The sequence below is a fragment of the Cheilinus undulatus genome, linkage group 11 (assembly GCF_018320785.1).
Source record: "Cheilinus undulatus linkage group 11, ASM1832078v1, whole genome shotgun sequence".
NCBI lineage: Eukaryota > Metazoa > Chordata > Actinopteri > Labriformes > Labridae > Cheilinus > Cheilinus undulatus.
Window position 1 is genome coordinate 2,552,547 of NC_054875.1, and position 17,646 is coordinate 2,570,192.

Here is a 17,646-nt window from a genome sequence, read left to right on the forward strand (position 1 = left end):
CTCATCCCCGACATCTATCCATAAAAAACTAAAACTAAAACTAATAAAAACTAAACTAAAATGAAGCGATTTTGCAAAATAAAAACTAAACTAACAAACCAGCAGTCAAGTCTAATAAAAACGAAACTGAAGTCAAACAGAGAAAGTGAAAAACAAAATAAAATTAAAAACTAATGAAAAATCCAAAACTATGATAACCTTGGTGTGCACAAGATTTGAAGTAACAGAAACCTTGACCTTGCCGGTGCAAGGTTTAAAGAAAATCCCTCAGATTGTTTGAGATATCCTGAACACGAGAACGACCCTGATGGACAGACAGCCGTCTCCAGCTGCAGCTATCACCAGCACAGGCGACCGAACACTGAAATAAGGGTTTAAACATGTAGACTTACTCAACCGTGCTTACATTTCCATGCCTGTTCTTTAATTTAGTAAAATGATTTATACCTGCAGGAGTCAGATCAATATGGTGCCATAAATCGGTGGAATATGAAAAATAGCGTTCATGTTAAATGGGACGAAGTGTACTTCATTAAAGGTCATTAGTGACCTTCATGTTCAGTCAGTGAATAAAAACCTTCTTATGATGAGAAACAAAAAGCGTCTTTACCCTCCAATCAGCTCTGCAGAATGTGAATCTCTGTTATCAGTCAGAGTCTGTTTAACTGTTCACACTTCACTTTTAGAGATCGCAGCGTTTAGCCTGGGGCCGGGATGTTTTATGCTGATTTAAAGAACCGTTAAGTCGACGATGGTGAATATTTCATGGTAGTGGAGCCTAAACTTTGAGGACCCCATGGTGAGCTCCAGCAGCACATGGTTAATTTATCACATGACAATAGAGACCCCATATTGCGAGCACGTTTCTAAATTCCTTCTGGTCAACTAGTTATATTAAATCCTGCAGGATGGTAAACACAGCTCCGGATCGTCATCAGAGTCTGGATTCTGCAGAGCACGTTGCCTTTAATGTCAAGAATTAGACGACTGAGGGGATGAATTATTAAAATTAATGTGCATGAATGGAGCCGTGAATTAATGGAAATCAGGAGCCCAATAAAAACACGAGGAGGGGTCCATGATTTACTCAAATGTTCTCCATTAGAGATAAATGTGGTCTTATACGCAGGCAATCTGGGTTTATTCTTATTAAAGTTGATGGAGGATTAAAGAAATGACGTCTGTGACATGATTCACGCTGGATGAGTCTGTGCAGACGTTTGGTGAAGCAGCAGCTCTGGACACGGAGCTTCAGTCCAGGTTCAAGAGTCCTGTGGATGGTGTGTCATTGAAGGCTTATATGTGGAGCAAAAGCGCCATCTGCTGGTATCACAGCACATTAAATCCACAAGGGCAGCAGCAGTGTCGGAGAATTGATATGTTTGCACATTTCATCTTTTTATCATGCATCTTCATGCTTTAATTCATATTTTAAAGTTTATATTCCATACATGAGAAATTACATAACCTTAATTTCCCCTCTCCAAACCATCACTAACAGAGCATCTGATTCTGATTTATATATGTGACTGATTGCTTTATATCAGTGTTGGTGCTACTCAAGATTTAATCCTTCTCCTCTGTCCTGTCTGTGAATACGGCTCTTGACACTAAATCAGAGATATAATTAGCTGTAATTGTTGCTGTGAAAATCTTTTATATGCATTACTAAATATATTCGTATAAAAAGGCAGATATGTCAGTAAAATGCATTATTATTTGAGTACATTTAAAAGCATCAAGACTGAATAAAGTATTTGCGTTTGAGTTCATGAGTATAAATGGTATAAAGACTGTGATGAAATTAGGGCTGTCAAAATTAACACGTTAATGCGGATTAATCCATCATCATGATTAATCTGATTGAAAATTTTAACACAATTAACCCATCTACACCGCAGATTGACTCAAAATCCCTGAAACGTCTCTGGCAACGCATTTCAGGCAGTTTGTCTAAGTAGGGTTACCGTCGAGCATGCAGCCACGCATGTGCAAATGGGCCGTTGATCCGGTAGTGACCAACCAACCTGACATGGAAGACACCAAACAGCACGTTGGCCCTCTTGATGGGAAATTTGAGTACAAAAAACCCCCAAGACGGAACAGTCAACCGACAAAGTATTATGCACCTTCTGCAGGAAGGAGTTTTCTTTTCACCGAAGCACTTCCAGCTTAAAATACCACATTAACGCAAAGCATATGTTCGTCGGGGATTCTGCTAGCATTTTGGCTAACGCGTTGCCAAGCTTGCAAAATGAAACACAATTAATATAGATTAAAAATCAATGCTATTTAATCATGATTAATCGATATTAATCCACAGCAACCCTGTGATTAATCTGATTAAAAGTTTCAACCGTTTGACAGCCCTAGATGAAAGCGATACATTTATTATTACATCCGATTATAAATAATTATATCTAGAGTACTGTGTGGGACTTTTTCTTAATCCCGCTCCTGCAGCATGTCATCCACTCCCACCTGCAAAAGGTGTGGAAAATCCCACCTCCATCCCACAGCCAGAATAAGAGACAGTGCATTTAAATAAAGGGAATAATGGTAGTTTTCACTTATTTACACATCATCATTTATTCTATAGTCCTACAGAGGTGGAATAGTTTCCTGATCTCTGGAAAGTTTTTGTGTCATAAAAACTGCAGTTCGTTTCCATCAGCAGGCTGCACAGCGACCCAGGGGTTAGCGCTATTGCCTCACAGCAAGAAGCTCTGTGCGGAGTTTGCATGTTCTCCTCATGCATGCGTGGGTTCTCTCTGGGTTCTCCGGCATCCTCCCACCACCAAAGGTTAACTGGTGACTCTAAACTGGCTGTAGGTTGTCTGTTGTTATATGTCAGCCCTGTGATTGACTGGCGACTAGTCCAGGGTGTACCCCGCTTCTCGCCCAATGGCAGCTGAGATAGGCTCCAGCCCCCCGTGACTCCCAATGGGATAAGTGGCATAGAAAATGGATGGATGGACTTCCATCAGCTCTCATAGACAGAAGGCTAATCTTTACTAATGCTGCACTGTTACCATCCTCATTATTAGATAATTAGTCAGTTTGCATGGAAAGAGGCGTATTTTCCCCAAACAAGTGCATGTTATGCTGTATAGCCAAGCTTCCTACCAGCCAGTCATTCTTGGAGGGGAAATGCACACTGGAATCACTGAAGGCTAAAGCCCCAACTATTGCCAAGTACCTCATATGACTCAATTAAAAAATACAAGAATATCCCTTCAATATCGTCACAAATAACTAACCTGGTCAAACAAACCATGATGGTTTTAACAGAGTTAATCTGACAATTAAAAGACTTGTCTGATTTACACAATAAATAATTATACAAAAATCCCTTTTTTAGGTTTTTCTAATAAAAATCTGTTCCCCTGGTCTGTCCACAATCCCTCCAAGAATCAGGAAATCCATTCCCTCCCTCCCTTTCTTTCTCCACCTTTCAGAAAATGTGTGCAGAAACAAGCTGTTCTCAGATTTTCCCCTCATGATGTCATGTGGGGAGTTAGCCCTGCCCCCAGGCACAGTTGGCCCTCTCCTCTTGGAAGAAAGTTCCACCCTCCTCTCCTGATCCTCCCAAACTGGCAACTGAGTCGAGGATCAGGAGGGCCACATCCACTTCCTGAGAGGGGCGGAGTCAGACAGCTCAGTAACATTTAAAGCCACAGACACAGAAACAGCTCGTTCTGAGCAGGGCTGTAACAGAGGGGTTTTTAGATGTGCAGAATACAATACTGGAGTATTTTTTCATCAACAGACTTCACAGGCACGTGAAGGGGACCTCTGAGACCGATATAAACTTGTCTTAAAGGGGTAAAATATGTCCCCTTTAGAACAAAATGCCTGCAAACAAAAAAAAGGCTTATTTTTTGAAGTGCATCCAGGGTATATTTTGTTAGAGTAGTTCAAACGAAGTAAACGTTTGTGATGGGTTTGCACCTTCTGTTCTGAAGGTTTTACAAGAACAATCCTAAAATAAGACGCTGAGTTATCCTCGTCTGCCTACCAGGATGATCTTTAACTTCTCTGATTATGACAAAAACCTCGAGAACAACCCCCCGTGTGCACAGGCATGGAAACCTCCAACCTGCAGTGAGCTGTATTCCTCTGCAGAACTTCAAATAAACAAGATAGCGACGACTATAAAGGAACCAGAAAGTGATCTCACATTCTACATATCCCATAAAAGGGTCAAACTTAAGTTTAAATATTTTCATGATCAGACTGATTTGCCTGATTTTAGAGAATGCTGCAGCTTCAATGGCATCCTTGCTGCATATCCGCCTGTGATGCTTTTCAGTCATGGAAATATTTGTTTTATTGTTTCTGCTCTTATTAGGATTTCTGTCTCCATGCCAACACTCTTATAAATGCTTGATGCTTACAGCTTAAAAAAATATATACACTTAAAACCTCCAGAAATAAAACCACAACAATGTGCATGAGTGGATTCCACTTGGAGCGTAAAGTATAAAGGGATGTTTTGTGCAAATTGTGTGAAGTGACCCTTTAAGAGGTTAAACCTGGCAGTATTGTAAGTTTCCTTTTTGCACACTGCTGAATAAAACGAGTGTCAGCCGGCAGAGATAAGGAGCGTGCATGCTCTGCCAGCTTCTTCCACCATAAATAAAACATGTGAGTGGTATATAAGTCTGCATAGTTAGGAGCATTATGCAGACTTTTCCTTTTTGAAATGGATTTCACGTCATGTTCATCTGGCAATTCATCACAGCATTAAAAAAAAAGAAAGACGTTCTTCCCGGATTCATCTTCTCCTGTGACTCACCCACTCTCTTATTCCTGCTTCCTGCTAAACCCTTTTTTTCGATTCATAAGCTCTCCGCCACTTTTGTGTCGTCTCCGCCCCCGCTTCCACCGATTTCTTTCCATCGTTCCTGTCAGGAGCTCCCACCGCTCTCTGACGCAGTCTTCTCCTCTTCCTCTTACTCATTCCTGCTTTCCATCGCTCCCTCTCTCCTTATCATTTTTATTCCTTTCAAACAGTCCAGCTCATTTTGAATCCCTGCCCTCAGGACCCCTGGCCCCGCTGCTTTCATCCCGAATGGTTCACGCTCAAAATGAGAGGTCAAAGAAATTACACGGACATGTGAATCCTAAAGCAGCAGGCCTCTGACTCCAGGAACAGGAACTGAAAAAACATGGTTAAAATTCACCTCAACATGCATGAAAAAGCCATGTTTGACCTGCGGAATCCTGGACTCATGCAGCAAATGTACAAACGTCGTTGCATGTGCTCCTCCTCGTAACACAGTTATACCGTAAAGACAGCCTTTAACTACCGTCATAAAAATGGGACCTGGAGAGGCAAAATATTCTCAACTGTCTGCTCAGATGAAAACTGAGGAAAACAGACTAATATCCACTTAAATTAGGGATATATAGACTCAACAGAGATCCTGACATTTTAATAAAGACACAGTGGATGTGGACATAAATATGTGGCCATGAATGGAGTTCCCTGACTCTTTTATGGACCTGATTTCAAGTATAAGGCAGTCTTTTCATTAAATCAATTACAGTGAAAGCTGCTGCAGATTCATGAACACCACGAGCCTGGAGGAGAATTTACGTCCAGTCATCACTCAGACACTGTCTGAATTTGAACGTGAATTTGATCTTTAAACCAGGGGTTCTCAACCTTTTCAGCCCGCGACCCCCAAAATAACGGTGCCAGACACCAGGGACCCCCACTGTTCCCGAAGGTGGTTGAACACAGACATGGACATTCAAGAATAGTCATGTGGAGACAAGGCCGTCCATTAGGGGGGATAAAGGGGAGAACTCTCTGGGGCCCAGCCAAACTGGGGGTCCATGGAGGTCAGCGAAATCATGGCCCAGTGTAAAGTCAAGCTGTGATCAGCATATTTTATATTTAACCTTAAAAATAACCACTCTTATCAAAGCAACAAATATCATTTTAATCATTTGTGTAGTATATAGCCTTCTTAAAAATGTTAATCATTTAGTTAAAAAAAAACAAACAAACAAATTTAAAATGGGTTAAAAATGGCAAAAAAAATGGTGGAAAAGGTGGTGAAAGCGGATCTTATAAGTAGCAGAAATGGGTTAGAGGTGGCCTAAATTATACACTGTCTGGCCATAAAAAAAGTCACCACCAAAAAAAGGTCACACACTCTAATATTTCGTTGGACCGCCATTAGCTTTGATTACAGCACGCATTCGCTGTGGCATTGTTTCGATAAGCTTCTGCAATGTCACAAGATTTATTTCCATCCAGTGTTGCAATCTTTTTTTTTTTATACCAGGATCTTGTATTGATGATGGGAGAAACTGACTACTGTGCAAAGCCTTCTCCTGCACATCCCAAAGATTCTCAATGGGGTTAAGGTCTGGACTGGCAAAAATGGGCATCAAGATAGTGAATAGTAGTTAAAGTGGGAAAAATGGGCTTAAAAAGTGGTAAAATGGTGTTAATATTGGCAATAATGAGTCAACAGAAGCAACATTAGGCTTATGTGGCAAGAATTGGTTTAAAAGTGGCAAAAACAGGCAGAAAAAAAATTGGTGGAAAGAGTTTAAAACTGACCAAAATAAGTGTTAAGTAGTAAAAATGTGTTAAAATTTGAGGGGGAAATGATGAAAACTGATTAAGATTTGGCAAAACTGGTGAAAAGGGGCAACAGCGGAATTAAAAAAAATTATTCTTCGTTTTTTTAGGGGATCTGGAGACCCCGTCTTAGTGTCTCACGACCCCCAAGGGGGTCCCAACCCTAAGGTTGAGAACCACTGCTTTAAACTGATCAAACATCAGCAGCTCTGAGGCTGGAGTCTGCTCCCAAACACAGGAAATAAATAAACAAGCATTTATTCATTACTGAGTCTTGTTAATCTGATTTCAAGGATTATGAAATGATCTTTCTGATGTCGGGTTGCTGCGGGAGAATTAAACATCCAACTGGTTAATAAATAAAAAGACATTTTCACATTCAGATGTAATGTTCACTACATCTAATGCAGGGACGCTGCAATCCTTTAAGACCCAAACAAAGAAAATCAACAGTCAGCGTCAGTACTTTGTGATTTGTGGGCTTGGATTCTCGCTGCCCCAGTATTAAAGGAGGGGTTACAAATCTGCCTCATGATCATCATCACCTCCGCCAACTATTCCCAGTTATCTTATCCTTAATTTTTCTCTCTTCCTCTCCTTCATGAGTAACACACTGCTGTAAACTCTGCCTTAAATCAAATCCTGAAAAAGAGAGAATTTCACACGCTGACAGAGTAGATTTGATGGAGTATTCATAGAGGTGTCTGGCCTAGTCAACAGGTGAGCAGGTATTTTTGAAAATCGAGTGCTACCATATATCGAGATCAGCTGACAGGCCCTCATAAGCTGACGCCCAGCTGATTTACTCTAAGCAGCTACTGGCTAATCTAGTCTGGCTACACTTTGCTGCTCACTCTGCAAGATGCATTTTTGCAACCTCCTCCACCCCAGCTCCTCCTTTATTCTGCCTCTGACTTAATCCATGTCATTCTGTTGTCCCTGATGTCTGCTCTGCTCTTCTGCTTCTCTCCCTGCCTCTGGCTTTCCTACCCACAGAAAAGGAAGGAACGTGCACTGTTCCTGTTTGATGCTTTCCACTTAGGCTTGTGGAAAGAGGAGGGGGGATCCCAGAACAGCCACACCGCCTAACATAAATAACAGCAATAAGAGCTATTTAATAACTGCTAATAAAGAAGAGTATTTCTGAATGAAATGGAGGTTTTTGTGCATGTTGGCCTTTCATACACATGCAAACAGTGTTTTAGTTCACTGAGAATGCACCTTTACTTCGACTCTATCCAGGTGAAAACTGTTAGAAACTTCATTCACAGTGTTTTTGTGTAGAGGAGGGAAAATTGTGTTTACTCTTATTGGTTTTATAAATCAGCCATGGTAAATATGGTTTGAAATTACACCCTAAATGTGACAATTTACGAAAATCTCTGTGAGAATCCCCTTCAAAGAAATTCAATTTGCATGCAGTACATAGAAATATTTCATGTTTTGTATTCTTTACATAAAAAACATCAGGGTTTGGCTCTTTAACCCCTTGACACCTGATTACTCAAATAGTAGCCAGAAAATTCTAATTTTTTTAAACTGACATGTTTATTTAACCTTCTAATACAAAAAAGAAAAAACACCATAAAATTTAGCATATTTTTTTTGTGTGTCACATTTGATGCGTTAGGCATATTAGCACCTGATAATCCACTGTAGGGCATTTTTAATCATTCATCAGATTGTATTTGAGATGTTTTTAAGTAATTCATGGATCGTGTTGATTAGATAGAGGTCTCATAAAAGTGTGTATCAAATATGATAAAATAGGCATTAGACCGGGGGTGTCAAACTCAGTCACAGAAGGGGCCGGATTCTGAATTAAGGTCTAACCTGAGGGCCTAACAGGATCCACATTTATCCAGACTGTTAACCTCATTTTTCACCTTTAGTAAATTATGGGGAAAAAATTAGCTATGATGATAAATGATTTTAAGATTTAAAAAGTCCAAATGATACGTGAAAAGGCTCAAAATCTGAGCAAAAAAGTCAAAAATATTTGTTCAAAAGGTCAAAACACAAAATTTGATGTTAAAATAATGCTTTTAGGGGAGCAGGTGGCCTAGTGGTTAAAGGCGCTCCCCATGTACGCGGGCGGCCCGGGTTCGAATCTGGCCCGAGGCCCTTTACTGCATGTCTCTCTCCCACTCTTGACCCTGTTTCCAACTCCATCCACTGTCCTCTTCTATCTAATAAAGGCACAAAAATGCCCAAAAATAAATAAATAAAGAAATATAAAAAAAGAAAATCACAATCATGTTTTGTAAGTCAGAAATATGGCTTAAAGTTGAAAATGGTGCATTATATGATATAAAAGTCGAAATAATCACTTAAAAAAGGTCAAAATATGAGATTAAAGTCAAAATATAAATGAAAAAGGTCAATATATTATATAAAAAGTCAAGATAATCAATTGAAAATGTCAAAATTTAAAATAAAAAATGAAATAATAAATTGAAAAGGTCAAAATATGAGATAAAGTCAAAATTATAAGTTAAGGAGGTCAAAATATGAGACAAAAAGTTAAAATAATTAATTGAAAATGGTCAAAAAAAGTTTGAAAAATATAAATGTATACCAATTTCATTGTTATTTATGCATGCTGCATGGATAAGAATGCAAAAATACAAACTAACAACTTATTTTACACATCTGAAGGTTAAAAAACTGGCATTCTGCAGCATTGCAAATGCTGTATGGAGATTGATTCAAAGAATAGTGATTTTTTTGTTTCAGTTACAGTAATAAAAGCTGCTTTATTATTATTCTACAGTGATCCCTGCTTTACTGGAGGGCTAACTGCACAGAGCCTTTATATGAGACTAGCCTGCACAACTACAGCTGGAAAAATCTGCAATAAGCCTTAATTAACCGCTCAGATTTATCATTCTTAAAATCACAAGTTAAAGAAGATTTTATTGTCACTGAATGCATTGGATAAAAGAAATGACAGGACTATATGACTCTACTGTAAAGGGGGATACATTGCCTAGTTTTAATGATTATAATTTACCAACATAATAAAATGAAAATCTGAATTCTTAGCTGTAGAAACACTAATGAACAACAGATGCAACTCATATATTTGTGCATCTAACAAATATCAGCTTTTTGGTTAAAAGAAACAATAAAGATCAAGTCATACATTTTTCTAAGTCCATGGCTTGTTAATATAAAGGCAAAGATCTGCAGGAAAAAACATGAACATATTGTACTTTTTAGACACTTCTGATATTTGTCCAAGGCAGAATGCATAGTGATCACGTCTGTTTGATTTAGAGGTATCTTTAATAATTGAAAATGTATTATAATGTTAATAGTGTCATCTAAAGTGCTGATGATAATGTTTTCAAACAGGATTTGCATCTTAAAGTGTTGCAGAAAAAGCGCTCCGTCCACCTCCACATCCCCACTGGCTGTTTTCTGAGTCTCACCTCATCATCGTGGACCAGCTCCTTCTTCACCACCTTCATGGCGTACATCTGCTCGTTCTTCTTTAACCGAACCAGCAGGACTTTGGCGTAGCTGCCGCGCCCGATAACCCGCACCAGGTCGAAGTCTCCGAGACCGAGAGCCAGACCCGGAGAGAGCTTGATGCCGTCGATACCGTCCACCACCGTTTTGATGTCCTGCAGAGAGGAGAGGCCAAAGCAGGCAGATTTTTAACATGACTGCAGAGAAACTGTTTTATTTCCCTTTATTTGGTGATCATCATTTGTCTGCAGAAGGTTATATCTGATCATCTTATTTCTTACATGCGGTTTAGCTAAAACTATGAATGGGATGAGTTTGATTGCTTCGATCAGGGGTGCCAAACTCAATCACAGCAGGGGCCGGATTCTGGACTTAGGTCTAACCTGAGAGCCTACTAGGGCCAACACAACCTTAAACTGTCAACCTCATCCTTGACCGTAATAAAATATGAAAAAACCAGCAGAGATGATAAATCATTTGGAAATTCAAGAAGTAAAAATAATAAGTTTAAAGGTTCAAAATCTGAGATAAAAGAAGTCCAACTTATTATTTCCAAAGGTCAGCAGACAATATTAAAAACAGAAAAATAGTGTTTTAAAAGCAAATACATGAGTAGAAAGTTGAAATCATAAGTTTGAAAGGTCAAAATATGACTTAAAATGTTAAACTGTGATTCTCACAGGTCAAAATATGAGCTAAAATTCAAAATGATGACTTAAAAAGTTTAAAAAAATAATAATACAATTGTGAGTCTAAAATGTCAAAATAAGATATAATAAGTAAAAATTAAGAATTGAAAAGGTCAAAATATGATAAAAAATTGAAATCATGAATTTAAAAGTCAAAATATGGGATTAAAAAGCCAAAGTTAGGAGTTGAAAGTGTAAAAAATATGATACAAAATTTTAAAATATTAAGTGGAAAACATAAGAATATGATTTAAAATTTAAAATTGTGAATCTAAAAGATAAAAATATGACATATAAAGTCCAATTTATGAGTTGAAAAGGTCAAAGTATTAAATGAAAAGTCAGAATCATAAGTTTGAGTCATCATCCTGAGATGCAAAATTGAAAATATGAAATAAAAGAACATAAAAAAAAAAATTAATTTCCTTTCCCACATTCTTGAGTTTTTCTATATTTTTTCTTACTCTTTACTTTTTCAGAATTTTATGACTACAAGGATTTTTTAAATCATCAAGGTTCAGTTTACATTGTTATTCTGGAGAAAATCTTCAGACCTTATACTGGTGGGCCAGGTATAATACAAATATGATCTTGAGGGCAGGATATAACCATTTCATGGGCCAGATTTGGCCCCCCAGCCTTAAGTTTGACACCCCTGTCTTAGATGCTTAAATTTAAAGTTGAAAAAATAATAAGAAGCAATCTGACATTCAATAGAAAAGGATTGGAGCACTACTCTATAATTACTGCATGCATATTTTACTATTAACACCATTCAACATGCCAGCTTTAATGCCAAACCCCTCACCTCTGTGTCTCCATCATCTGTTTTATCCACCGTACAGTTGTGCGGTAAAAACGGTACTGAAACAAACAGAGAGAACATTAGAGCTGGTTATGAGCTGAGGCAAAGCATGTGTTGTTCTTTTTCAGCCACTAGAGGGAGGTAGAGCACACAGAATAAAGTCCCGATACCAGAGTGAAACTAGGTCAATCCACAGGGCGTCCAGCATCATCTCAGATCAGAGACCCCGACACAGACGCCACATCGGCTCAAAGAGAGATTTGACGCTGCTATATATGTGGAATCATCAGAGAGAGTGTTTAGGTTTAATAACAGCTCACAGAAACACCAGAAGAAACAGAAACAGTTATCATCTTTACTGAGAATCTCTGGATGTTTCTGTACTAACACGTACACGAGTTTGTTCATATTTTCCTCTCTTTTTAAAATGACGTGTTAGTCTGAGTCTGGATGCTGCCGCTGTCACTAGAAATGTTTTAGAGTGAGGAGCAGGGTGCTAATTTTGCAGATAAACCACAGTATTAATGGACAGCAGCCTGGTTCACAACAAAAAAATTCATTCATCTAACATGCACAGCATCAGCAAACAAACACGGCTCCTTACTCTGCTTAACTGTGTTTTTAAGTCCATGACGAGAAGGGAGAAGTCTGCTGCAATCTCTGAACCAATCAGTGAGGAAGAAATAAGAAGCAGTGGACAAATTTATCTGGTTTTTAGTGAATCAAGCAGCAAAGAGGAGCCAGTCTCTGGTAATTGTTAACATGACAAAAAAACATTCTGGGATTTTGTTTACCCTAAACCTTGAGGAGGACTAGACTGACCCATGAGGAAGAGGAGACTAAGATGAGCTAAAAATAGATCTTCATTGATAAAAACTTTGATTAAAAGTGATCATTTTTGGTCAAAAGTTTGTAAAGTGTTGGAGCTGGACTGATGGAGGTTCATGATATTTCTCCTGTGTGTGTATAAGGCAGGTCAGTATCTTTTTAGTGCTTTTAACAGTCATAGAAGTGTTAATTATGCCTCATATTAATTTTACAATCTGCCTAATAAAAGCAGTTCAGAGAAAATAAATGTTTTTGACTAACAGACTAATGTTGGTTCTGTCTTGTTAGAAGCAGAGGTGAAATTTGTTTCTTACTCCCGTCGGCGTCCTCTGTGTCATCTGGTGGAAGGTCCACCTCTTCTCCTTTTCCATCTGAGGGGGGCTCCTGTGATGGCATGGCTGGATCCTGAGCAAAGATATTCAAAAATTCACCAGAATATTCCAGCAACCGTTCACTCAAATATCCCCTGAAATATCCCCAGACATGCTCCCTCACATATCTCCTAAAATATCGTCTAAAGTGTCCACTCATGGTGTTAGACTCCTGGAAAACTGTCCAAAGAGTCATGTCTGCAGACAGAGCTGCTCTCAGCTGATGTAAGGACATGTTTTTACTTGAATGATGGCGCGGAAATGTCAAGAGAAAAGCCCCGGGTTCCATCATCCTATCAGGCCTGAGACTCTGTTATCTAGCTCAGGAGATAAAGAGAGGAAACTGCCCTGCTGCACCGTAGAAACATTGATTTTAGTCGTCAGAGTGAAGTTTGGGCTCTCTGTGTTTGCTCAGATGGATGAATCAAACCAAGTAAACCGGTTTGCTGACTTTAAAGTCTGATTTGAATAAAAAGAGGAAGACGAGCTGCAGGAAAACAAACAGGAGATGTTTAAGGAGAGCTCAGTCCAGCTGTGTTTGAATGCATTGATCTCATGAATAAATCAGCTACTAAAATAACTTGGAGGATACAACACTGTGTAACATTTATCCAGATTCATAGATTGCAGAGGCTGAAATGATGGAGGAGAAAAGAGATCAGACTTTAAATCATCTTAAAGGAAACCAACAACAGCCTGGATGTTAAAGAACTCCATCTGGAGAATGGAGCAAGTGAGCGAGTCTGCTTCTATGTTGTTTTTAATGTTATAAAGATCACATTCACTTGGTTTTACCGAGAATCTTCTAAATGTTTGAACAATTCTTCAAACCTCAGGAGCTAATGGAAGGGAAAACCACAGAAAAGAGGGAAATGTTTAAGTTATTTGCATGATTTTTCTTCTACTTTTAGGGGAATTTAGGATATTTTTGGGGATGTTTGAGGGAATTTGTTTGAAAGTTTACATTAGGAAAACTATTTGTTATTTTGGGGGGAATTTAGTTGGGAATTTTCATGGACATTTAGGGCATATGATTGTATATTTTGGAGAGTTTCACTGATCCCCTCCCCTTTGTTTTCATGCAAATTAGGGATATTTGTTTGAATGTTCAAGGAAATTTATTTGGAAATTTTTATGTACTTCCATGGAAATTTTGGTCATCAATCTGTAATTTTTGGGGGGAATCTGGTTAGGAATTTTCAGTTATTTTCCTGGAAATCAAGGGCATAAGTTTGCATATATTTTGGAGAGTATTATTGGAATTTATTGGGGAAATTTTCTTTGACTTTTAAAGAATTTAATTGAAATGTTAAGAAATTTGTTTAAAGGTTAAATTAGGAAAACTATTTGTTATTGTGGGGGGAATTTAGTTGGGAATTTTCATGGACATTTAGGGCATATGTTTGTATATTTTGGAGAGTTCCACTGATCCCCTCCCCTGTTTTCATGCAAATTAGGGACATTGGTTTGGATGTTCAAGGAAATTTATTTGGAAATTTTTATGCACTTCCATGGAATTTTCAGTTATTTTCCTGGGAATCAAAGGGATATGTATGCATATATTTTGGAGAGTTTTATTGGAATTAATTGGTGAAATTTTCTTTGACTTTTAAAGAATATAACTGAGATGTTAGGGAAATTGTTTGGATGTCGTTAACATTTGCATGGCTTTTAACAAAAATTTTAGGGAACCTAAAATTTAAGGAATTTGTGTGTATTTTAAAAAGGGGAACATCTAAGAAATTCCTGTTTAAAGAAAAGGCAGATCTGGTTCATTTCAGTGACAGAAACTTAGCATGCATGGCAAACCAAAGCTGAAGTCTCAGGAGGTTAAAGACACACTGAAGGGTCATCAGGCCCGTCCTGTAGAAGGCACAGGCGATAAAATAAATGTATTTATTTTTAAAGTTTCTGGCGCAGTGAATCAAAGGCTTTTTTTTATTTTTAAACACTCCTTAGAGCCTGGATCATACATGCCAGTGTTAATCACTCTGAAGTTTCTGGCCTTTAGATGAAACATTAGTTGAATCTTTATCCTTAATAAAAGCAATGTGACCTGATTCTCTGGCTGTTCCCTGTCTCTAACAGGTGCCGTAGCTCCGTCTCGTATATTAATGGCACTGTCTTGTGTTTGTGTGTCCTTCTTGCAGCGGCGTGTACTCACCATAAGCGTTTGGCAGGTCTGAGGGAAGAGTCTGTGACAGCGCTTATGGACCAGCAGTTTGCAGTTGATACACTTGTAGCCCTGCCGGCCCAGCCCCCATATCCTTTCACTACAGTGGCCACAGTCGGCTTTCTGGAACACAGGACACGAGCGCGGGTTAGTGTTTCAATCAGGCACTGACAGGATCAATCATTATCACCATCACTATTGATTTAACATCAGGGATCATGAACAGGAAGCACTGACAGGTTAATAAAGACTGAGAGAGACGAATGCAGGGCTCTGGAAAGGTTTCACTCATCATGACTTTAGAAAATGGCTCTTATTGTTGTATTTTTCTATCTTTTAAGTAACTCCTCTCGATTAATGCTTGATTGAAGGTCCTGTATATGTGTTCAGTAGACACTGTAGTTTCCAGAAGAATGAGAAGACCTGGGAAGATCCAAAACTTGCTGGAGGACAACACATGACCAGACAGACAACTGGATGGACGAACAGACAAATAGACAGGTGGATGCTTGGATGTATGGATGAATAGATGGATGGATGAAGGATGGATGCTCTCTGAGTGTTTGAGTCTCTGTTGTGATTCTTCCATTTGTTTCGATCGTTATATATCGGCACTAAATCCTGTTTGGCTCCCTCCTCCAGTCTCTGGACATCCATAAATCTGTCAGTACATCTCCTGAGTGTCTTTTGTGTGTTTACTGAACAAAGAGCCTCAGTCTCTCTCTGTTTCCATAGAAATGCTTCACAGCCTTCCTTCAGTCTCATCTGACTCTGTCTGAGGTTAAGACGCCTGTTTATGAATTAATCTCAAACTTGGCCTCGTTCTCTCGTTATGTTTTTACTCAGGACTCTCCACCTGTGAGGATCAGGTGTCTGTTTCACCTGTGGGTGGATGAGAAAGCTTTGACTGCAGCCTCTGATTCTCCAGTGTCTGCGTGTTTCTATCCTCACGCTCCTTCAGGGGCTTTTGTGTCCTTTTTTTAAAGGAAATCTCAATGATGCTAATGCAGCTCTACTTTAACCATGTATTCTTTTCCATGACCAGCAGGGGGAGCTCCACAGGCTGCACAACAAGGATGCAGCTATCGTCTATCTTGACCTTGGAGGAATTGGAAAATGTTTGTTAATTAATAGTAATAACATGTTAGCATTAATCTAGTGGCTCTTACTGAGATAATATGCTATGAAAAATGAAAGTTTAATTAATGATTTTGCTTGTCTTTAAAAATGACCAATGATAATGTAAGTTGGGTGTTTTTGTTTTAGCCTGGTAATTTTACTAATATGTGCATTTGAACTCAGTTACGTATGAGTTTAGAATTACTGTGAAAGTGGAGTTGGAGAGGAGAGAAAAGATTAGAGAATGAGGGCAAAGATCTAATCTTTCAGAGCAAAGGGCTAACTAAGAGACTAAAAACATCAGTTAGAGGAACATCACTGTGACACAAACTCTGGGATGTTGATATGCATCTCTTCAAATACTTACAACAAAAATCTATGAAAGCAAGGAGAAAGTAATGTTGTCTGGACCAAAGAGAGTGGAAATTTCTTCAGATAGCTGAAAGACTCAGCAGGATGAATGCTACATTTAAGCTGTCTGTGCAGACTAAAGCCAGGCTCCTGTTTCTGCTCGCTGGTCCCTGCTGACGGTTAAAATAACCGGCCCCAAAGTTAACAACATCAGTGCTGCAGCAAGCAAATAATTCTCTGTGCTTTCTGACCTTAGTCAGGACTTATCAGGAAGTTTAACTCTTCTATTTACAGGAATAAATGAACCCAGAGTTTGGGAGTTTCAGGATACGACTTCTGTATTGCATGACAATCGCTGATTTGCTCAAAATTCTCTACAAAGATTGTAGAGATGTGCGATGGCTCACTCCTCATAAATCTCCAGAAACTATGCCATGCACGTAGACTCATGTGCATTAGATTAAAGAATGAAGGGTGATAAGGAATGAAAAAAAGAAATGCTACGGCATCTTCTCACCCCTGGTAATACACCAAGAGACTGGCAGCCACTTGGGACATCCATAGCATGACCAGAGGCTTGCGGCAGCACTGCTACCCACCCAGACAGTACCTTAGGCTGTGATAAACACTCCCTACAACGCCCTAAAGGTGTGGACTATTTTCCCATGCCCCTGTAAATGCAAAGACATCCAGAGCAAGACCAGGGTTGTGTCAGTCCTTCTTCCAATCAAATAGTGCCCTCAGGCAGCTTCCTCGCCACATCTACGCCATATTTCAGCCTCAGTTTTTGGCCCAAACATACCTAAAAGTTCTGCACAGTACCGCATGTACATATGAAAAATGAGCAAAGTGGCGTAAATGACAAATCATCTCGCATAAATTGGTCTGTTGTGAAGACGTCTCTGATAAAATGTCCTGAACATTTTCCTAGTGAACTTATGATCTCAGTCGAGGGTGACCATACATCCCAGTTTGACCAGGACCGTCCCGACGGTAATCTGACAAACACGATCATGCAACATATCCCACATTTAGACAGTCCCTGTCCCAGTTTGAACAGTTAAAAAAAAAAAAAAAAATTATGCACCCGTTTCAACACTGATTTACCTGTAGAGCTTAACGTCTGTCAATCAATGCTACTGCCGAGGCTTTTGCAGCTTAAACATCACTAATGAGTCAAAGTTTGACACTGATTCGGTCGTTCATTCCACACTCTCTCTATCTGAGGTCCTAGA

At 39.0% G+C, this 17,646-nt stretch overlaps 1 protein-coding gene across 3 annotated transcripts in view; it reads right to left on the reverse strand.

Annotated features, from left to right (window-relative positions):
• The window catches only part of prkcz (protein kinase C, zeta), a 172,039-nt gene that overhangs the window by 54,554 nt on the left and 99,839 nt on the right, over positions 1 to 17,646 (reverse strand). For all 3 annotated transcript variants that reach the window (XM_041799594.1, XM_041799595.1, XM_041799597.1), the window contains 4 exons: positions 14,933 to 15,064; positions 12,712 to 12,802; positions 11,573 to 11,628; positions 10,036 to 10,230 (listed from right to left, as the gene is read on the reverse strand). In XM_041799594.1, the coding sequence (XP_041655528.1) occupies positions 10,036 to 10,230; positions 11,573 to 11,628; positions 12,712 to 12,802; positions 14,933 to 15,064 (474 nt within the window). The remainder of the gene's footprint in view (positions 1 to 10,035; positions 10,231 to 11,572; positions 11,629 to 12,711; positions 12,803 to 14,932; positions 15,065 to 17,646) is intronic.